The sequence below is a fragment of the Neodiprion virginianus genome, chromosome 4 (assembly GCF_021901495.1).
Source record: "Neodiprion virginianus isolate iyNeoVirg1 chromosome 4, iyNeoVirg1.1, whole genome shotgun sequence".
NCBI classification, from domain to species: domain Eukaryota; kingdom Metazoa; phylum Arthropoda; class Insecta; order Hymenoptera; family Diprionidae; genus Neodiprion; species Neodiprion virginianus.
In genome coordinates, this window is record NC_060880.1 from 35,807,454 (window position 1) to 35,831,461 (window position 24,008).

Genomic DNA, 24,008 nt, shown 5'->3' on the forward strand with positions numbered 1-24,008 from the left:
ACCATCTTCGTTTTATTTTGAAATTAAAATTGATGCCATCGATATTCCAACTGTCACGACGTCTTTTTCGTGTTTTTGTACCGACCGCGTGTGTTCTCGTATAAGTGAAATGACACCTTGAGGTGGGATTGAAATTCCGAATTTGAAATGTTTTGAAAGCCCCGAATTCCGAGTTTTTTTTTTGTGGCGAAACTTGGAGTAAGGAAATCAAACTTTGACGAAACATCAAAGTTTCGAATGGTCTGGAACCCGACGATCAAAGTTCTTTGCTTCAAGTTTCGCCGGAAAAATAATTAGAGAAGAGAAAGGAAAAAGAAAAAGTGTTTTTCAATACGAGGATAAATTTGAAAACGAAAGGCAATTGCAAAAGGGTTATAAATAAATAATTACGCGTTAACGGTGTCCGCGTGAAATTACAATTTTTGTAAACATCGATTCGGATTCACGATTTTGTACAATTTCTCGTATCCGTGATTCCCAGTTTTTCATTTAACGATTATTTCAATTCTGTCACACTTTTACGTTGTAATTATTATACCGGTTTGAATTTTGTTCACCTGTCGATTCGCGTTATTAAAACCGCAGATTTCCCGCAATAACGCGTTTCTCGACGCTGATCACCGATTCCTTTTATTACGTTACATATATTCTGCCGTGTAATAATTCATCTAGCGATTTGGAATTGCCGACTTCCATATCGAGCGAATAACCCATCGATTATGCTGATTATATGCATGTGTGTAACGCATTAACGCGGATCTATTCGACGTCTCAGAGATTAAAAATAACCGTATCAAATCCGTGATTAAAATAAACGTATCTTCACGCGATGGATAAAATTTTTTCCGACTACGGTAGTAAAAGATTCTCTTCATATTTTTCACCGATTCACCGAACATCGACTAATTTCAATTCGTCCTCATTTCCCGCAATTAATCAAGGGTTCTAAATTGCTTTTTAACAACCCGCAATTTCATCATTCAATAAGCTTCGATTCAATATCTAAATTATACCTATAATAATAATTATTTTTATAACGGAATTTATCAACTATAGTTTAAATCTGTAACATATATATGTATATATATATATACACGTATAAGAACTCAAGCAGCGAGTTTTAATTCCCGTGAAACATAAAATAGCACGGTTTGAAACGTGTACACATATCGCTACGCGGTATGAGATCGTTTGGGAAAGAGATACAGGTACGTGAAAAGAGTGAGTAGGAGTCAGAGTAGGAAATTTAAAAAAAAAAAAAAGAAAAAAAAAAGACATTCAATACGAACATATGTGCCAGACTCGATTTAGCCACAACGCAATGCGTCGTACATGTACGCAAATGAATACACATGTAATAATATACACGCGCTGGTTCTCTGAACGTACATAGCCTATTATATTACATATAGTTTGTGTATAACTATGCGACGTTATTGAATTGATAAAAATAAATTAATCACCGTGTCAGTTTCCATATATCAAGTAATTTAATGGTCGATAAATGTTTCCGCAGCACATCGCATCGGATTTCGCAAAACGTTACAGAGAATGTAAAAAAAAATCTCGATGCGCGAGATTATATTACAATCTGGCGAAAAATAGCGATATTTATAAGGGGGGGGCGGCAACATATGTATATTGTACAAATTTTATACAATAATAGTAATAATAACGATAGTGATGATATTATAATCGTGACGAGTAATGATAACTGTGAAGTAACTTTGTCCAATATATACATTTAAACAATATATATACCTAAGTCTCTAAACTTTTTAATGCGCAGCTTTTCATGGCGCGTATATGCTGTTTAGCGTTTTTATTTTTAATAATAACTTTTTGTTTTATCGTTCTTACAACGAGGTTACAAGATTGTCTTTTTCTCTCCTCTCTTCTCTTTCTTTTTGCACTCTTTTCGACGTTTTCCTCCTTTTTTCTTTTTGTTTTTTCTGTCCTTTTTTTTCCCTCGCCCTCCTCCCCGGCCCGAAAGAAGACATGTGACTAAACGGTTATATTTGCACAATTGATTAAACACTCGTTTGCGGCTATAACGACACGCGATATATTTCACGCGGGTTGAATATTTTTTTCCCCCTTCCTCTTCTCTTCGTTACAATTATTATCTGCGGCTAATGTTTTTTTTTATTTTTTTTTTTTTTTTTTTCAACAAAGGGCCGTTGCATATAATTATAAAAGTAATACACTTCCATGAGTATATAATGTAAAGAGAAATTGTTATTTGTTTGTAATCGTGAATCATATTACTTATAATGAAATTTATTGTTATGTGATTTCAACGAACGTTGTTATGCGTTACACGTGCTTGTGTTATTTTGGCACATGTATGTAGGCGCATACTTGCATAGAAATGACTCATCGAGTCGCCAATATATTCTCATTCATCCTCATCCGGCACGATTATAATTATAAAAAAAAAAAAGAACTGTCCTGAAACACGAATCCTAGTCGAAATTCCTTGCCGCGCTAATGTTTAGATAGCGGAGTCAAAAATAGAGATAGCCAAATTTCCCAAGCAACGTTTTAAACGGGACAAATTCATCTTCGTTATACTTTTTTTGAAAATTTTTTACGATTTTTTTCTACTCGGTACGAAATTTTGATTAAAAACCTCGAAAAACCGATACTTTTCTTATGCGACAAAGTAAGACTTTCTATGGGTGGGTAAACGTTAAGGAGAAAAAAAAAAATTCAACATATTTTTTGAATTGTTTAGAAACAATTTCAGGCGTGCGAGCGTCAAAATTCGATTTCACTCTTCTTAAGGAGTGAAATATATATATATATATATATTAATAAAACAGAGAAAGAGATATTACCGTAAGTTATTGTTATTACGGTCAAAATCGTCTTTATATGTGTTCCATGTGCGTTACGTCGCATCCATATTATACATTATTATCGTTCAGGCCTCCTTTCGCTGCAGCAAAACGATGACTAATTGTAAAAGTACACCTGATGTGGGTCATCATTTTCTTTTCCAAATGGGCGGGGAGGAGCGGCGAGGGGGGGATTTGTTCGCGTTAATTAGTGTAAAATTTAGGTATTACTCGTATAATGTATACGAAGTGATTAGATCGTTTAATCAACTGATCGATATTAAAAATAACATTCGACAAAAAACGACAATTTAAGTCCAGTCTCGAAAACAACTGTAGGTATAATAGAATGAGAAATTTAAAAAAAAAAAAAAAAAAAAAACAGTGGGTTGCGTAACACCGAAAATCAAAGTGTCGATTACACACGGATAGGTATTATTTATGTGGCAAATGCAATCGCCAATCGGATAAAACCCGAAACGATAAAGATAAGCGGTTTTATCATTTGTATACGTGCGTGTGTTCGTGAATATTTTTTGTATACACGTATTACAGGTATAATACATTGATTGGTGGGTGAACGAAAGACGATAAATAACAAAAACAGAAGTTGGCATTTCTTTTCTTTTTTTCAAGACTTGTCTGGGAATTACTTAGAGATATAACCCAGAATAATTATCAATCATTTTTTACCTTGTCTAATTATAGTGTCAGTCAGGTGGGGGTGAAAATAGAAGAGGAAGGAAGATCGTGATATGTAGGAGGGTCACAAACGTCGAATTTTCAGACTCGAAGATTTATTTGATGGTATATTTAATATTCATAAAGTCGGTACATACACTGAGAAAAATTGCATTTGTTACAGTAACTAAAAAAATTGAGTAAAACAGGTGTCGTTAAAAAACCTGTTTGAATATCGTTGGAATTACGGAAAACGAGATACGCCTAACCATTTTACGCTATCGTCGATCCTTTAATTTTCATTTTGTACCTAGAACCATTTTTTTCGGTTGTGATAAAAAATGAAAATAGTTAATGACCGAGCGGTAACTGGAACTAAAAATTTCTCTCAGTCTAGGAAAGTGGAAATGTAGAAAGATCAAAGTGTGGATCGAAAGCCATGATGTAGAAACTTCAGAATGACTTGGAAGAATTTTGACAATTCTGTCTTATGGTTTTTCGTACTACAAGCTTCTACATTTCGTCTCTTCTGTATTCCGACATTTTCTACACTTGACATGTAATTCTATGAAACGGATTTTTGCGTTTTTAAAAAAAATCGCTAGCATGATCTTTCTACATTTTTACCATCGCCTATTTTTATTTACCGATTATATTTATCTTACATTTAATTAACCCTGACTCGTTTTCTGTTAATATTCAAAATTGGGGTACATATTTCTCTTCGTCGTGCAGACGGAAATTTTACATGATCGTGAATTTCGTTTTAATGAATGCATATTGTTTACTCGAGTTCGACGATAACTTTTGTCAAAAAATATCCGTCGTACATAAATTTGAGAAATATCCGAATCATTTGTTTCAGGAGGAAGAGGTTTCGTTGTTGGTCGAAGGTAACGAGGAGGGGACTGAAACTGCGGAGAGCGGAAGTGGCAATTCAGCATCTTCGTCGCCAGGTAAATATTTTGTTTAATAATATACCGATAAATCGCTTGACATTGAAACCCGAACGATCTTGTCGCATATTACATGATATAATTTACATCCATTATCCAAATTGTCGTTCTCGTACGGATTGCCTTGCCGTTGGAAGTTCGTTCGACTGTGTTGAAAATGTAATTGAAATTAAAAATAAAAACAAAAAAAAAAAAAAAAAATTAAAAAGAAACGAGAGAACGAGAAACGTTGAAAAATTCTCGGGAAAAACACTGTATAAACAAATAGTCATCCCGTAAGGCGTGCCAGTGTTCGATATGTACACATATTTACCTGTCGCAACGTTGCGAATCGAGTTCTAATATCCGGAAATGTCCAGTTTCTTTTCTTCCGCTAATGTTTATTTTCCTTTTCTCACTCGTTCTATATCTTCCTCGCAATACGTTGTTACACGCCTCTAAACGGGGATAAAAAAAAAAAAAAAAAAAAAAAAACTGAGAGAACTCAAACACGCCGCAGACTTCGAATCGTTGTCTGTGGCGATGATTATGATAATAATGATAATAAAAATAATACCAATAACAACAATGATGATAATAATAAACATTACATTATCATACTCTTGAAATGCGTAGAGGTGTATATATGTGTATGATAAATATAAAAGTGAAATGACTTTTCTCTCGAATGAGTAATATTTCAAACACTGCGCAATATATTCACCGTGCACATGGATGTAATATACCTGTAAGGTAGGTATGATGCGTTATATTTATAAATAAATATTCACACAAATGCACGTTTAATGGTGTATATACATTAGGGTGGTCCTTATTTTGGGTAAGTCGGAATTTCAAACCTCTCACCCCCTTGCATATCTCCCATTTGCCAAATAAAAAATGTGTGCAAAGTTTAAGCCCAATCGGACAACGTTTTCCCGTGGCCCAAGAGGGTCAAAGTTTAATATTGGAGCCAAATGGTAAAAACGAGCTTGAAGGCCTTTATTTAAGTAGACCAGCGAAAAAAAATCGTGGCAGGCTATAATCCACAAGATTTCTAACTAAATTCACAACTAATTGAATGTACTGATACCGAGTTCCGCCAAAAATTTCTATGTCGAGTTGTAGATGTACGTATTTGTAGATGTACGTATGTTGTAGAATCTACGTATTTACATCTACAATTACGACATAGAAATTTTTGGCGGAACTCGGTATCAGTACATTCAATTAGTTGTGAATTTAGTTAGAAATCTTGTGGATTATAGCCTGCTACGATTTTTTTTCGCTGGTCTACTTAAATAAAGGCCTTCAAGCTCGTTTTTACCATTTGGCTCCAATATTAAACTTTGACCCTCTTGGGCCACGGGTAAACGTTGTCCGATTGGGCTTAAACTTTGCACACATTTTTTTTTTTTGGCAAATGGGAGATATGCAAGGGGTGAGAGGGTTGAAATTCCGACTTACCCAAAATAAGGACCACCCTAATATACATATACCGGCACAATCCGTTGAAACTTGAATATCAGCCGCGCATGCGCGAGTTTTATCGGCTGTTCGCGCAGGCTGGCCATCCCGAGTTTCAGCTGTCAAACTCTTTCTGCCGGCGATGTGATTGATACGAATTTTCGAGGTTAGAATCTCAAATAATTGAGGTAGCGACTCGGAAAGGCTTGGGAAGCATTCGTTATTGGGTCGGAAAGTTGATTCTTCAAAGAACGGTCGGAATTTATGCTTTTGCTCTTTGAAAATTAAAACGTAGACGTTTTGCGTAGGTTGGCCCGCCTGTATCGCGGACAAGAATATCGCTGCGGGAAGATTTCGCCGACCAATGAGATTTGATTATTTGGCGCATGCGCGGTTCATTTTCAAATTTCAAGAGATTGTCCCGGTATATACCTACGCACAGTAAACTGTAATTCAGTTCTTTAAAAAAATATTCAATCTTTACGCCGCATGTGTTATGCCAATTAGTCGATATTTATCAATTATCATAATTTTATAACAATAAATTACAGTTTCACCGTTGTAAACATAAACGTTTAAACACTTTTGAATAAATCTTTGAAACATACAATTAATTCAAAATCAACTTTTCATCGAGTTGCAGCTGAATATTATGTGATACAGGCAAGTTTAAATTGCAAAAGTCGTCATTCCCAACATTGATAAAATTATCTTTTTAAATCCACTGAAACGTTAAAAACAAATGATAACTTTTTTTCTCTAGAAAATTCTTTTTTTTTACAACCAATAGCTTGCCCTCTGTAATAAATTGAAAAAAAAAACGTGTCGTCTCGCGTAGGGTTTGTCCTGAAAATCGGAAATACTTCATAGACGGCTTACCCGAATAATACTACAAACCTTCGGGATATAAAAAATACCCCAGACATCGACGAAAAAAAGTGGCCGAGATGACGGAGAATTCCTTACAACGTACAACATTTTATTTCCACCATTTTTTCGTTAATTCTATCGTTCTAAAACTTTTTTCACCTAATATTTTGTACTCCAGTTATTATAATAACTTGAATTTCACAGTCGACGATGAGTAGAATAATTTTTATTCCTGATATCGTTCTTTATCATGTTTTTTCTATCTTTCTTTTGTTCTATTAGACATCAAAGTCGATTTGATTTCTTCGCTTTCTTCTGCCAATATCTGGATAAACTTAAACTAAATTGCAATAATATGCATTCTTTTCTACCTCTTTTGACGTGTATAATAATTCAACGGCTCCATCTCGCCGCACGTATACAATTTTTATTTATACATGTATGTACGTTTAATGTAGGTGAAGTGGGTATTTGGGTGTGTGGGCAACTTGATTTGGGTTAAGAATGTTTTTCGCATTAAGGGTGGGGGGGGGGGGGGGGGGCTCAAAGTTCATCGACCTGCGGCAAAGAGGTTTCTAAGCGCGCGTTAATCGCAACTTGTTTACCAAACAGCCGGTGCAAAACTTTATCCAGACATTCACCTTATTGCACATGTGAACCTGTTACACGTGTACTTATAATATGAATTTTACGGTTCTTTGACGAAAATCGAACGCACGGTTTTGCCGCTGACGATCGTCTTTGGGTGAAAATAAAAAGGGCGTTCAGCCGGGTAATTTGTAATAGTAGAAAAAAATTTCAATCGAAAAATACTGCCAACACTTTATTTTTTCCCTACGGTTTACAAAATTGTTATTTTACAATATTAAAAAAACAGTATATCGTGGAGATCCTGCAGGTTATTGTTTTATTTCAAAGCAATAAACAAGCGCGTATAATAGGTGTGTCAACTATTCTATGCCAAGAGAATTGAAAGAGTGGGGGAAAAAGAGAAAAAATTGACCCTACAGTTGTAACACAAAAGTTTTTTCAATGCTTATTTTTAATATGTACAGTAAATTTTTTTTTTTTTTTCCTTACCTTATGCGTTACAATTATTATTTCAACAACTGTCACGCGGATAAATGAATCGGTTTTGCTTTATTTTCCCTTTTTGATAATCGTGTACAGAAGTTCATTAATTTTTACTGGATTGTTGAATGCAATTTATTTAAAAACTCCGTGCACGGTCTGCAGAATTTAACTACGAATTGTATTTATTTTTACTTGTAATTAAAATTCAGGTTTTAATTATAACATATGGTTATAACGTATTGGTCAAGATATATGGGAAAACATATCGATTAAGAAACCAAAACAAAAATTAAATAAGTAACAAAACTAAATGGAAAAGATCGTCTCGTTTAAAACGCGGTAAAAAGAAATCATTTAAACAGATTAACAACGATTGTTTACAGTCGAACGAAAATATTTATAACCGCGCCAGCGTTGGCGACAATTTTTCCTAATCCAAAACCAAATATTGTTCACTGAAATAATATCAACGTTAGCTGTATAAATTGCTCTGCCATTTAAGCGGTGAATTTAACCTTTAGAGGGCCGGCATTTTTCCCTTGAAATTCGATATTCTTTAGAGGTATCGCTTATGTATATAAATAGTCAACACGTCCGGTGGAGTTGCCGAGTTATCTGCTGACTTCTAAAAGAACCGGGCCCTCCGAAGGCCCTGTAAAGGTTAAAACGGGCCGAGATGAGCGGTGATTGCTAGTGAATTAAATTTAAAATATCCGTTTTACGCCCCGTTGGTTAAATTATTTATTCATGAAATGCAAACCCGTCAAAATTCAACTCCTCGAATCACGTCCAATGACGGACACAATGAACAATACACTGATTTCGATCGCGTTTCGAGGAAGATATTAATTCGTCGGATTTTTTTATCGACAATAAGATTTCAATCGGTATATAAATATTTTTCTGTTATCCATGGGCGGAGCAGGAAAAAAAAAATCGTCGATTTAAATGTATGGGTAAAAATTGATTCTCTTGTATAAAAATCTCTCGTTCATTCGATCGACATGTTTGTGAAGCGGCAGAGATAAAACAAAAAAAAAAAAAAAACTATTTATTTCTACTAATTTTTTCGTGCATCGGCATAAATATAATAATATGTGTTCCGTACGTACGTTTTCTTGGAATGAAAAAAAAATTTAAATGAAAAAAAGAAACAGCAAAACTTGTCGCCGTGGCGTGGAACAAAATCTTTGCTTGATTGAGAAAAAAAATTGACAATTAAGAAAAAAAAAAAAAAAGAAAAAAGAAGAAAATCAAACAAGTTTTGTTTTTATCGACGAACGGATGTTTGTCTAACGGTGTATGGCTATGAAATGCTTTAGAATTTTATAGTTTTTTTTTTTTTTTTTTTTTTATTTCTTCCACTTCCCACTGTTGCATGTACGTTACGCCGTTCACGATTCTCCGTTCACGCATGTATATTTATATCGGAGAATATATATAAACGGGGGTTATCCATATACGCAGAAGTTTTTTTTTTTTTTTTTTGTCTTGTACAAATTTGATACTTAATTACGCGAGAATTGATTATTTTCTTCTTTTTTCTTTTATTTTCCTTGATGGTTTTTTTTTTTTTTTTTTTTTTTGCTTTCAACCTTCTCGATTTGTCGAAATCAATTAAAAATTCTGACGCAATAAAACGGCGAGAGTACGTACGGAGTGATGACAATGTTTGCGAGTAATGCCAAACGGGTTTATTTTCTCGTTTCTTTTCTTTTTTGTTCTTTTTCTTCTCTCAATAATTATCTGCGCCAGCGACAACGATATATTTCAAGTATAAACGGAGAAGAAACGAGAATAAATGAAATGAAATTAAATGAAATGTAATGAAGAAACCTCGTTCAATTATTACTTACTTATCTCTACTTTAATATCGGTAGGGAAAAATCCAACGAGTCGAATGCGTTACGCGCGCGTGATGTTAAATCTGAAAATTTTGCGTCAGAAAACCAATCGTCCGTTTGCCTTACAACATATGTATGCTAAAATTATGCGATTATACATTTATTGCAAATTTATTTATTCTATATATGTATACATTTGCTAACCGCAAGACTTGTGGCTGGTTTCGTCCTTGGGAAAAATTCCGGATGATAGGTAAACCGCAATTGCAATCCTTCGCGGCTTTAAGTTCCTGCGTATCATCGCGCGGAGTGTTTTAAACGTTTTTTTTTATATTCCAATTGTTGTTCTCGTTCTCCTTCTTGTTTTATACATGTATACACTTATAGTGTGTGTGTGTATATATATATATATATATATATATATTTTCATGATAGAAATTATAATGCGAGTAAAAAATTTAAACAACGTTATCTTGATTTAGTCAATTATATTCGTACACACACGCATTACATGCAAGCGACGTGTCGTTATATACGACTTACAGTAAATAAAACGTTTGACGAGTCACTCTAACGAGTGAAAAACAACGGATCAACCGTATATACACACACACGGACACACACATTTATATATATATATATGTGTGTGTGTGTGTCTACCCCTACATATGCATGCATGCACGTACGCAAAGGTGCAAAGGACACCGTCGTACCTAATATGTAGACACGTTTAGTAAACATGCCTACGTGCACAGTGTTCTATCCGCATCTAGGCGAGTTGTGACGTAGAATTGATTCGCGAAACTAGCGCGTATTTGACTCTACCTATACATACTGGGTATACACGCATATATATCTATATATATATATGTATGTATATATGTTTGTATATATATATGTATATGTATCGCACTCGTTATTGTCAATTGTCACCAACAGCCTTGGAGAAGTTTCGCGGCGTATGTTTCATAGTTCGCTTTGTACACAGGCACACACACGTATAACATATATTTGTGTAATAACGCGGGCGAAAAATTATTATACGTGTCAATTGCCTGCAACGGAAGGAATTTTTCATACAGGCATAAGTGCGGCGAATTCGAATGGAAGAAAAAAAGAAAAGATGAAGTAAAATCGACCAAATCGAAATGAAAGAAAATTAATAAAAAATGGCAATAAAAATCACTGCTATATATATATATGTGTGTGTGTGTGTGTGTATTATTATTACGTATAAAACGATCACGTCGCGTATCGCCGGAAACTGTTTTATAAAATTCCGTTGAATGTTGCCACGGATTTATCGTTAGAATGACTCGGAAATAACAATAACAATAATCTCTGACAGATAGCCTGTGTTTTTTTTTTTTTTTTTTTTGTTTTACCTCACCGCAAGAGATCGCATTTGAAAAATAAACGCGTATATATGTATATATATATATACATATATGTAATAATAACGATAACCTTTCCGGATCATGAATTTACGCCGAATTATGCGTTTAGTCAGTAGAATCGTGTATTTTATTTTATTTTGTTTTTTTTTCACGAATCGTGAATCAACTAGATCGTATTACGTAATTAAACCGACCGATAATTTGTGAAAATTAATTGTCCGTTGCATCGTAATATAGGCAGAGCGTGTAGCGGCGAGTGCAAGAAACGTCGCAGTGAGAACGGAAGAGAGGAACGCGTATCCCTCGGTCGTTGCACGCGTCGGTTATGCATACACACACGTGCACACATATGTGACGTTTACGAATACGTATACGCGTGTAAAGACGTACCGAAACAACGTATACGATATACTTGGTAGTATCGTCTAGAATCGTCGCCTAGTCGAGCATCAGCGTAGCGTTTCAGGGATTTTTCAAATTAACGAATATTCTCGAGCATCGACGAACGCCTAACGTGTAGTGATTTTTGTTACGTAATTGCGTAATTCCCGATTGTGTATCGGTTATTATCTCCTTATGAATACGCAAGATGCGAGCTACAGACACACACGCGGTTTCTTTTCACCTTCTTCTCTTGTCTGTGTCATTTTTATCGACTTTTTTTTTTTTTTTTGTTTTTGTTTTTCTCCATCCAGAATCACCGATCAAAAACGATGTTGTGATATTTCGTCTATAATATAATTGCCCGGAGTCTGTCCGTCACGGTGTGTTTCTCCCTACTTTGGGCCGGTCAATCGCAAATTCGACGGCTCAACGATTTCTAAGACGAGTCGATTTCTTGTGATTTCTACCGATTCCAACGATTACGGGTGATTTCTCAGAAATCATTTATTATTCTGGCATGTCGAGAAATGAACATTTATTAATTATCACAGATTAACAGTAATTAAATTACGATTAGGGATACGTGGGTATTAAATCAACAACATATGTTGTTAATGTTAATTGAAGTAATTTTTTTTATTCTCTTATAAACATTTTCATGAATACTTAAACTTTTTTCACTTACGATAGGAGACAAACGCTTGCTTATTAGTTGGAAAGTGGATTAGTGATTCTCAGTGATTCCCGAAATCACATGATTTTTTTTTTTGCTCATTCCCCGTGATTTCCTATACATTTTGAGAAGTTGCGAGGAAATCAGGAATCATACTATTCGAACGATTTTCAGCGACTTCTAGCGACTTCTGGCCATTTCCTGTTAGATTTCGGATAAGATGGTTCAACGATCCCTTGAGTGACCAACCCCTCGTTAAGACCACTCAAATATTGACTGTAACTGCAGTGGATATCTGTCATTGTATCTTATTGTCACGTATATTCCTGCGACACGTGGTCTCTCTGTATGGCAATATATTTCTTCGCATTCAACCGCGATTAGTTTCAAATTAACACCCGGCGCGTTCATTCTGTGAACCGAACGCGTTACTTCCTAAATGTCGCTTTTCTGTGATATTATATGTTGTGAGATAACGTTCAGGTTGTTTCTGGAATTAGATTTTCGCACTTAATTATACCTTTTTATGTATAACGCGATGTAACGCGAAACTGCACGCACGTAAGTTGATCGATATAATGAATTGATACGAAAATTTGATTTTTTCATACGACTTGCTGCAACTTGTCAAGAAAAATTAGAGAATGACGTTGAAAATTACGCCCAGTCTGCAGGAAAACGCGTGGAAAACGGATCTGTACAATCTCGAAGTTTTTTTTTTGCTTCCTTTCTTCTTTCTCGTTTCTTATTCGTCAACTCGCGCGGTGAAGTCTTCTCTTTTTTGTGTTTCCCGCACTGTGACGGGCTCTGTTAAATAAATTATGAATATACATACGATGTATATAACATGTATTACACAACGTACCAAACATCGAACCGTTCAATATTATACAGTTTGACCGATATCTCGAAAGAGCATCTTTTTATTGATCTTTTGAACGGGTTTGAGCAGCGACTCGGCGCAGAATTTCATAATTGTTTTTGCGGTGGAAGAGTAAGGCTGTTACTACGTAAGCGTGTAACATAATGATAAAATCAATGGTTCTAGATCTTACTATATGTTGATAAATTGACGGTCAAATTCCCCCCTTCGTCTCTTTCCATCTTTGTATACGCATTAGCTGTACGCATGGTATGTAGTTGTGTAGATAAGCGATTGCTCGAAATAACTTCACTTGTGTTCGTTACTTGTAGGCACGAATCTTGGTCAAGTACGTGTTGCGTAATCGTCTTTTCGCCGACGAGAAGTAAAACGGTGTGCTTGCGTGTTGTAGAGCAGAAGTGACAAATTTTTTCCAGAAGATTGTTTCTCCTTCGTTAATTACCGCCAATTTTCATCTTCAATTTTATTATTCTCTATTATTATCTCAATCGAACGTTCGAAATATTCAAATATACACGGAAATAGTGCAATACTTTTTTTTATATCACGCTGATATATTACGTACAAAGATAATATATGTGCATATGAATACCATGAGAATAATATAAGTAACAATTTCAAACTTTGTGCGTTACACGTATATAGATATGGATGAGTGAATGATCGATAATAATCTTCCAAAGACAATAACAATAATAATAATATTTATTAAAAATAAAACATAGTTGTAGGAAAAAAAGTGATCGTAAGCCTTCACTGATAATGAATATTATACCAGGGATTATCTCACAGATTCGTATCACATTTTCACTCGTGTGCTTCTTGCTCTATTATAGAATGCGAGGTTATGACTACCGACTTACGATTATACCACTGCTGCGCATTAAACAATCATTCCCATACCGCAATATCTTTTTTTTTTTTTTTAATTAAACTTTATCTTGCGTCGAAATGAGGGTTAAAACCGAGGCGCGTGCGAATTGTAACATAATGTGTATACTTTTATCTCGGCCGTTAGCTCTTTTCACTTAATTATCTTACTTTTGTTCAGATAAGTATAAATTGACAGAAAAACAATCAAACGGAAATTTGCACGCGCTGCAAAACTTACGTGTAATCGTCGTGCAGAAATGGGGGATGGAAACGATTTTTGCCGGTAAAAGAGTTCATAATATTGTTATCCGACGTAAACAGTTTCTCATCGAACGATTACGCGCGTAGTGTTGGCTTAATCATTTTTTAATTTGCCATTCTTTCGTTTGCAGAGAAGATAACGAGTGAAAAGTTGAGTTTTTTTTTTTACTATATCAATTTTTCGCATGAGGATATCTCGAAAATTAATGACTTTGGTATGAATTAACACAGTTCTTTCTAACTAATAATTGATTAAATTCTGACCAAAATCGGTCTAACCATCCTTGAGTTTATGATAGTGAAAATGGAAATCCTTTAGTCGCCAGATTTTTATTTTATTATTTTTATTAATCCTGATTTTACGAATGAATTTTTTTCACTATTCTACCTCTTATCAGGTAGAAAAGAAATTTCAGACTGAAAACGATTTCTTCCGCGGTCGATCGAGACGAACATGTCTCGGATTTTAATATTTTAAACTAATTTTGTTAACCAGCAGCTGCTGCATTCTTATCAGGTTGAAGTTTGTGACGTTGTTGTAACGATGCATATTTCGAAAAAGTCATTATCTTGCAACTTTAGGATTACCTGAAATTTAGCAAACCGTTGATACACCATCAAGAAACTGAGATTTTCTAAATTCAACTTCCTCACTTACTCCGAAAGTGAAAAATATTAATTTTTTCTTTCATCGTTTCGATACGTTAACGTTACCAACTTAAACATCGTGGATTTTTGCAATTACTTCAAGCGTGAGGGATCCATTGTTTTTCTCAGTCGGCTTTCGACAACGGGATTCCAAATTTCAATCGCAAACAAGAATCTCAATTCTGTCCACGCACACATTAGTGTACGCCTTGTGCAACGTGCATATACCTATATATGGCACACGTATGTATATCTACTTGAGTACGTATGTATAGGTGCACAGTTTTGTACACGAAAACGCACTTCGTTGGTGAATGAATTCATTGTCTTCCAATTTGAATTCCACACAACCTGGTTCTTCGGTGCTTCGGGAATTTGTGTAAATATACATTGTTATAAATATAATCCACATCCATTTTATCTATCTATAGATTATAGATGTACGGACACCGGTGTTTTCCTTGCATCGATGTTGGTAGACGCAGTTCAATTTCTTACCGCACCCTTACAGGTGTAATAATATTATGTTTCCTTCCATTTTTGATCCACGATTAAACCATTGTGTCATAAACTATTTACAATATTTACTTTTTTTTAACTTTCTATTTCTCTGATTTTAGAGAAAGAAGCAAGTTTTGTCCTCGATGGAGAAATGAAAAATTGAGTTTTCACCGGATCTCCACGTTTGAAGTTTTTAGAGAATCACCTCCAGTCATTCTAGGATGGACGTTTTGTGTCTGTGTATGTATGTGTGTGATGAATATTTTTTTCCGACGATATGTCGAGAGCGAGTTATGTGATTTCAAATGTGTTTGGTTCGAATCGACGCGTCTTTTCCAAACTTAGAACTGATTAGATTTTGGCTTTGATCGGTTCGGTACCTTGTGAATTATTTAGATAAAAAAATTCCAAAAAGTAAAATAAAAGTCATGATATCTTGAGAATGGATTAATGGATGCGAATGAAAATCGGTGCTGTGAGGTTTTTTGGGTCGATGATCACGAATCACGAGCTTTGCAGAGAACTTCGACGGTCCTTGAAATATAAATCACGTGTAATAATGCATAATGACGATTTAGTTGTGAAATTTTTATCCACTTTTTTTATATTTTCTTTTTTTCTTTTTGGCAGAATCACAGAATAATTGGTTGGCCGTTGTAGGTCAAGTTTATTTATTACTCCACTTGAATTCTCCGAAAGCACATAACTCGATGCTGACTGTATAACATTTGTAGATATCTCTCTGAAAAGCCTGGGTTTAGGGTCTCTCCCCACAATTCTCACAACGAGAAGAAATCACATCGATATTTAAATACTTCACGATTCGTGCGTAAATGTATTAAACTTTGATAAGAATTATCAAATGACCGTTTATCCGTGAAATTTTCTGCGAAAGAAAGAATCGAAACGACATCCTTTCGCTTGAACGCAATTAACAAAATTCTTGTCTTTTCGTAAATTGTCCGTCTAGCCCGAAGAAGGGGGAAACCCGACGCTGGATTTGAGAACTGCCCGAAGTGGCGTTGGCGTGAGCCTAGAATAAGGTAGCGCATCGGAACGACAAGTGTGGGTAGGCATGAGGTGGTGTGTATTTAAAATGCCTCATCATTGGTTAAACCGGTCGGTTCACCGTTCCCTTGGACCAAGTCGCTGCATACCCGGCAGCCTGTGCACCTATCAACTGTCATGTGTACATGTGCACACATCGTTTCCGAAGGAGAGAACGTGTCGTTTTCCTGCTGTAAGAAACGCTGGAGACTCACGAGCATGCCGAATCAGGAGCCGATTTATTTCGCAGCCGAAAATCTTGGCTGCGAAATAAAAAAAACACCATAATAACAACAACAACCACATTAATAATAACAACAAAGAAAAAGAATCGTTTCGAACGAGCTCTATCATTGCGCTATCGAATAATATGTTTATCTCTGTTTCTCTGCCGCTTCCGGAAGCGTGGTTTGCCTAATAAAAATACTCGGAAACGTTGACCTGCGGAGTGCATCAACCGAAATTGTGAGATCCTCTTGTGCGGCTATAACGTAAGAGGTGAAAGGTTTAAGGTTGAATAACACGCTCGGAATACGAGGTAGTTTTGTGCTTTCCGGTTCAATGTTATAGTTACTTATTTCTTGCGATTCCCCCGAAATCGCTACGCGTATAAAACACTCCGCGTTAGATTCATCTACGCGTACATTATTATGTACGTACCTTTAAGCTCTGAGCATCGTTGGATGTGGGATAGGAATATAATATATTCTATAACCGAGCATTGAAGAAGGGGAAACGAGGGGGATCGACAAAACTAAACACACACACACACACGCGACGTTAAAGTTCCGTCAAGAAGCGTACATATTCCACGCCGTATATCGTATACCTTATACCGCGTCAGCGGAATTATTTCTTCAAGAGTAAACATCACTGCCGAAGTGAGGATTATCTAGCGAGGTTTTTTCGCATGCGGATTTTCATCTTCTCATCCGGTATAAAAACGTACCTACGCGCAGAGGTATATTACCGAGGAAATAACACAATCAATGTTCATTTGTTGTACAATTTAACATTCCCCTTAGATAATTAAGATTTTTGCTACTGCGGTAACGCATCGGGGACTATCGGTGTTACAGGCGGGTGTAACTGACGTGGACATCTTTCGATTAAACTCATACCTACGTTATGTATATTTAACAGCCAGAGGCGGTGAATAAGTTTAAGAGGCTGCGTGTACGTAGAGCGCGATATTATCGGTCGTGCGTGAATACACATCGGCGCACTCTGCATTCATCGTGCACTGAAAAAAGAATCGGCCGCGGGGATGGCGACGGAGGGAGGAGGGGAAGGGGCTTGGGGGGCGCACCCGAGTCACGTAGTGCAGGATCGTTCGTTCTCGAAGCATCGTCGTAGATGAGCACATATAGTATGTAGTGGCAGAGCGGAGCGAACGCAGCCAATGCTCGCTGGCATACGTGGCCGATACGGGACGAAGGCTGCGCGCGCAGCAGCATCACAAAACAAATGCCACGCGACCATCGGCACGGATGCGGCCGTCGCCTTCGCCTCGCCTTCTCTCACACGACGATGCTCGTATTTCCGCAACGGTTTTCGAACGAGTTCGCGACCTGATGAAACCGCGCCGATAAACAATTTGTCGCCGTTCCGTTTCTCATCTCGGCCACGTTAAGAGTGCCAGGCGAACACCCTTTTTTACCGTCCGGAACTCCGATGCTGCGAACAACCGCAGACGTGGAGGCGTGTTTCTTTTTTTTTTTTTTTGTTTTTAATAATTCTCAGAACTATTACGCGATGACTCGGATTTCCGAATGTTATACCTGGTGGATAGATTGATTCGTACGCGAGCGTAACCCCACTCGTCAGGTGATAACGTCTTGTATCGCAGAACTTCGCTCTGTCGGGTTCTCAATCTCAACCTTGCGTCGAACCGTGTTCGCATATATGTATATATATATATATATATATATATGGATACGCGACACGGAATGTTGTATATCCTACCTATGCGTATAATCAATATTGGAAGAGAAAATTACCAAGAAAAATAAAACCTTATTTGTTACGTCTGTATCGAAGTATTTTCTTCTATCCTTCCCCCTTCCCTATCCGACCTTGTTGATTAAAACAAAAAAAAAATTATTATGTCTGTTTTGCGTCAATCCTGCGGTTTGTTGTCGCGAAAGATCGTCGAAACGTAAATAATAATAGTCTGCCGTTGACCTGGCGTGATTTATTATTTGAGATCAGTTATTATCGCATATTTTTATCACGGCTGTAAGAAAAAGGAAAGAAAATGGCTTCCTAAACATTGAACGGTTAAACGTACGAAGGAGTCTGCGTTACGTTGGCGTTTCAACTTACGTTATTATACGTATGTTTTTTTTTCACCCTATCGTCGGATCGGTATGTTATGTCGTTATAATACACGAATCGAACGTGGGATGGATAAAACAAGGCACAATGCGCGGTACGGCAGGACTGATGTGAATTCAGCTTCTTACATACACATTTACATGCAGCCAAGGATCACGGGACAGGATTTCTTCCTACACGTTCGCTTGCTTGCATGACGAACGCGTCGTGCAACCAACACCTGTGGCTACAGCGAATCTCAACGCTCGTTCATTGTTAGTTAGGTTCAGTTGAACAGATTCAGGATTGTTACTTTGCCTAGCCGTCCTGCAGCTGCACGTCGACGCGAATCTGAATGCCGTCATGGAAAACCAGAAAGGAACTAGGAAAAACAAAAAAAAAAAAAAACAAACGACATCAATATTCGCCAGTCGTGTGAAGTTAATCGCAGAATTTTGAATTTTCGTAGATTGGAAAAGTTACCGTTTTGGCTAAGTTGAGTTTGTCGATTGGTAAACCAATAGAATGATTCTAATCAGTTGTGAAAAAACGGTAAAAATTAACCCTAATCGGGTCACATCTTGGTAGAATCGCATGACAGTCGCAACGGGTGAAATTTACCCCAAAAGTGATTTTTTCCATCAAAAATGAGTTACAAAAATGTAACAAGAAGATATCTAGGTATTGTTTTTAGAATTGCAGAAAAAGCTCTCTCAGTTGTCCTAACCAAAATTGAATGTCTCAATATTGTAAAAAAAGATATCGACAAAGTTAAAGAAACTGCCAAACATGTCGGAAAAAGGCCTTTATTTCGCATAAAAGAATGGTACCACGACGCCCATTTCCACGATTAAGAGACTCTACGATGTGTTTAAAAAAAATGTTCAGTGTGAAATTCACCACCACCCCACCCCCATTCCCTAAATTACCAATTGCGATTTAAAAACACAAAAAAAGTAATAATAAACAACAACAACAACAACAACAACAGCAACAACAATCATACGAGACAGAAAACGAACTTTTCAGTTGAAAATCCATCAGCCGACACAACGTATATATATTCTCAGTACGTTATATACACTCGTGTCTGGTGTGTAATCACGTCATGCAAGAAGGAAGGAAGGAAGGATGGAAGAGCCTCAAATTGAGAACCTCGATATGCTACGTGACGCAAGTGAGCCGCCAGTTGCTGCAGAGGGCGTTTGATTGGATGAAGGGGGCGGGGCGGGGGGGGGGGGGGGGCGAAGGCGGTGTCGGAGGGGAGGTAGGATCGGGCGATTTGGAGGGGCGTGAACGGGGGGGTTAGTAGTCGGGCGGCCATCTTGGCGAGGCTAGTCGGAAACCAACTGCCGAGCAGTGAGGGACGGTGAACGAGACAAGACCCGATGTGCTAGCCGAAGGAATTTTTGCGCTTCCGAGCCGAATTGCCGCTGCGTGCGAGAGAGGCTGAGTGATAGCGACAACGAATACACCACGGGGTTTCGAGTACATATTCGAAAGCCTATTTAAGACGGATAACCACACGTTATCGGAGAGCCTGACTATTTCGAGGTCAGCTTTTCTTGTCGGCAAGTTTGTTGGAGCGGTTTGGCGAGCAAGAGAGGGAAGGAGAAAAAGAGATACAGAGAGCTAAGGCGAAAGAAGAATATATAAGGCGAGATATAGTTGTGAGAGTCGTCGGGATCCAAAGGGTTGATTATAGAGAGAGAGAGAGAGAGAGAGAGAAAGTGGTTTTGACCCTGCTGATATCGGATAAAATCGTCGATACGTCGGCAGCTGTATAAGAGGGGTAAATATTAAAAAAAAAAACCTGAGAGAAGGAGAAGAAAAAGAAGTGCAGTGCCAAGTCTGTGATAGTATTTATTCAAAAAACGAAAATAATTAAGAAAAAAAAAAAGATTTAAATAAAACTAGATGATTGTTTGTTTAAAGGAGAGTTAAAAAGTAATAATAATAATAATTATCAAAACCACAACAACAACAACAACAACAAATTTAAACAAACAAACAAATATTTAGTCGAAACCACGCGAAGAATAGATAGGATTTATATTTATTTATATCTGTGATACCCTAACTGATATATATTATAACCTACTTGTTGAAGAGGTGTGTAAAAAAAGAAAAATAAATAAAAAAAAACGGGATAATAATCGTACCAACGGAAGGAGATCGAGAGACGAAAAATAAAAACGAATCACCAGCATAAGCAGGTATCCACAGAAAAAAAGGGGTATATACATCAAAGGTATTTAAAAAAAGTGAAGGAAAACAATAAAAGTTCTACCACCACTTCTACCGATCTGACGTACAAAGAATTAGACGGTGTTTACAACACTTGTATTTAATCGTCAGACCAACGCAGAACCGAGACCCGAAGAATATAAATATCAGTAATACCTGGTTGATGTAAACGGTTTTAATTTTCGCTGATTTTCCGTTCCACCTTTCTCGCTCGGAGAAATAAAAAAAAAAACACAAACAAACAAAGCAAAAAGAACCGAGCATAAAAAAAAAATATCGCTCTTGTAAATATATCTACGACTGACTATTATTTTTTATAATTGTATTATAATATTATAATTATCGATTGGTATCGGTGCAAAGATTTAAACATTGGAGAATAAATAAAAATTGTATATAAACAATTTAAAAAAATCGTACTATTATCGGCTGCGTTTTCGGCCTTCGGATCGTTGCGCGTCTGATAAAGAGTTTAGAAGAGGAAGTCAAAGAAATTTAGGCTATCAGGACCACCGGAAGCAAAAGAGAACACTTTTCCAACATCTCGCCGAACAAGATGGTCGAGAAAATATTGGAGGAACGTGAAGACGGGCGGCAGGAGTCCGGAAGAGGTGAGATATTCAGATAAACATAAGAATCTATGTATTCGTCGCCTTGCTTATATTTCATAATCTCGTTGACACGTATACATCAATTTTGATGATGTTTGCTGTAAGCAGAAGTGCTAAATATTTCCGTCGTCCTTTCCACACTTCCCGTTCGGAGTGTTTTTCGGTATATCGTTATCCGATCTCGGGGCGGGTCTCGATAAAAATCCTTGAGTTTCAAGGATCGACGGATGGATCGTTTGGTTCGATGATTAAGTTAGCAACTTTAACGATAAACGATAGATCGGGAGGAAAATTTAAATTATGGACATCGTTCGTTGCATATAATATTGTAATGATTTTTCGAAGAGTTTGCTTTGCAAAAAATATATTTATATTTTGTTAATTGTAATGGTTTAACCAAGTTTCAGACATTCTCAAATGTCGTAAAGTAACGATTTTTCCCAAACATGCATCGTTTGCAATAAAACGTTACTAACTTCATAATCTTCGATGTTTAGTAGACCGGCACACCGGTAGCAATTGTTGCCAAACAACTGACTACGTGTTAGAACGAGCCTCCGTCTTCCGCGAATCAAGTTCGCTCTCCTCCCCCCCCCCCCTATCTCTATTTTTGATTTTCCTCTTTGCAAAATTTCCGAGAAGCTTATCTAAGGCAGAAAAGAAATAAATTGCTTTTGTTCTATTTGCGTGTGCGAGGGTGCATACACTTGTTGTCAATGCGATGGAGAAATATGGAGAAAGAGAGAAGAAGAAGATGTAAAGAACATGACGATGATAAAGAAATTTCTTTGAAGAATCGATAGTAACGTGGCGACGGCCGACGCGAGTCGGTCCGTTTATACTATTTTTTTTCTTCTTCCGACTTTCACACCTTGCGGGTGAAGGATAAAAAAAAACTGTCGAAACGCGCAGAAAGACTCGCTATTCGTCAAGTATCGCCGATATAAGGAGTTGACGGACAACATAATGGCTTGTCTCGATACCCGAAGCGATTACGATCGCTGTCGGACGCTCGTCAAAAAACTCCACCAAGTTCAAAAAAGGAAAGAAAGAAAATAACGTTGGGTTGAAGTTGGTAACGTTATTGTAACGGAACGTGTCGAGGTTAAATTATTATTTCGCTACTTTGGGATTGTTTAATACTTCGTAAACCTTCACGAAGCGAAGACGTGAAAACAATTATCTCCTTGAGTATTATCAAGAAATTAAGAAAATAGGGATTTTCTCCCCAATGTTTCATCGCCTTAACCTTTCGATTGAAGTTGGTAACGATAACAAAAGTGTACGTTTAACGAAAAATCACTAGTTTATTGACGGGCAGCAGTTCCAAATTTGGGAAACAGCGAGTTTTCCTCACAACAACGTATCGCTGCATTGTAACGTTATTAATTTCAACCTCGTAAGAAAGACGAAATTGTAAAAAGGGGCAAAGAAAGAGGGACGGACAGTTTTGTAACTAGGAGATAGTAAGGTTACGCGAAATATTTGCGACTGTCTTTCCTTCGCTCCTCGTTTGTTTCTCTTATAAATGATTTCGGAGCAGATGTGGGTTAGTCGGTACGTGCCTGTATATGGCTGCCGAACAACGGAAGCTCATGGCTGACGGTGCCACGAATACGAAGGACAAAGGGCCGCCTCCTAAACCAACCGAGGCTGTTGCGCAAGCCCCGAGTTGCCAGGCTTAAAGGGAGTCTCCCGGCCTGCTTTAAAAGAGACAAAGGAAATACCTTGACGAGAGACTTGCTTCCGAGTCCGAAATAAACCATTTCGGCGTTCAGTGTCGCTGCAACGAAGGTGAATCCTTGAAGCAGATTCTGTCACAATTCGGATATTACAAACTTTTGTCTCGTTGTCATTGAAATTCCATTATACTATTTCTTGACAATAAATTGACGTCCTGTTTTTGCCATTTCGATGATTCTCGTTTCAATGTTCTTACTTTAGAAGCGCAAAATTTACTAACGCGATGTAAAGATTGAGAAGAAAATAAAGAGAACAGAAAAAACCGTGTTTCCGTACGGCTCTTATCGACGCAGAGAGTAAAATTTTGTAACGCGTATGGATGTGGTGTAGGAAAGACTTTCTAGTGTCCAGATGTTGTATGTCGTTCATTGACCGGTCATGCTTGCGAGAAGAAGCGAAGCGTTTATTCTCGATCTCTGAATTCTATCGTCGTGTGGCGCTGAGAAAAGCTGGGTTTTCAAGATGAAAAACGAAGGAATAAAACAAAAGAAAAAAAATGAGCCAGGTATCTCAGCAGAGAAAGAACGAAAAAAACCGATCCAGCCTTTGACGTCACACACTCGAGAGTGAGTTGCCTCATCATTTGGCGCACCCAGCTGGCGTAAAATCGCATAAAAAACAGTACAATATTATACTCGTGTAAGGTACGATTTTTACGTACCTACTTGTATCGCGGATCGATTTTTATCGTCACCTAAATACAGATATTAACA

The 24,008-nt window shown here is 37.0% G+C and overlaps 1 protein-coding gene and 1 long non-coding RNA gene across 3 annotated transcripts in view; one reads left to right on the forward strand and one right to left on the reverse strand.

Moving 5' to 3' along the window:
• LOC124302458 (MAP kinase-interacting serine/threonine-protein kinase 1-like) overlaps window positions 1-24,008 on the forward strand; it is a 91,727-nt gene that overhangs the window by 48,125 nt on the left and 19,594 nt on the right. The window contains exon 2 of one of the 2 annotated variants that reach the window (XM_046758668.1): window positions 4,387-4,477. In XM_046758668.1, the coding sequence (XP_046614624.1) occupies window positions 4,387-4,477 (91 nt within the window). Of the gene's footprint in view, window positions 1-4,386; window positions 4,478-20,015; window positions 21,553-24,008 lie in introns of those variants that run through there. The other variant, XM_046758669.1, reaches the window with a different exon arrangement.
• Window positions 13,736-17,612, reverse strand: LOC124302487 (uncharacterized). Its single transcript, XR_006907717.1, has 2 exons — window positions 17,504-17,612; window positions 13,736-16,641 (listed from the first exon to the last, which is right to left on the reverse strand). It is a non-coding gene; the product is annotated as an uncharacterized LOC124302487 (long non-coding RNA).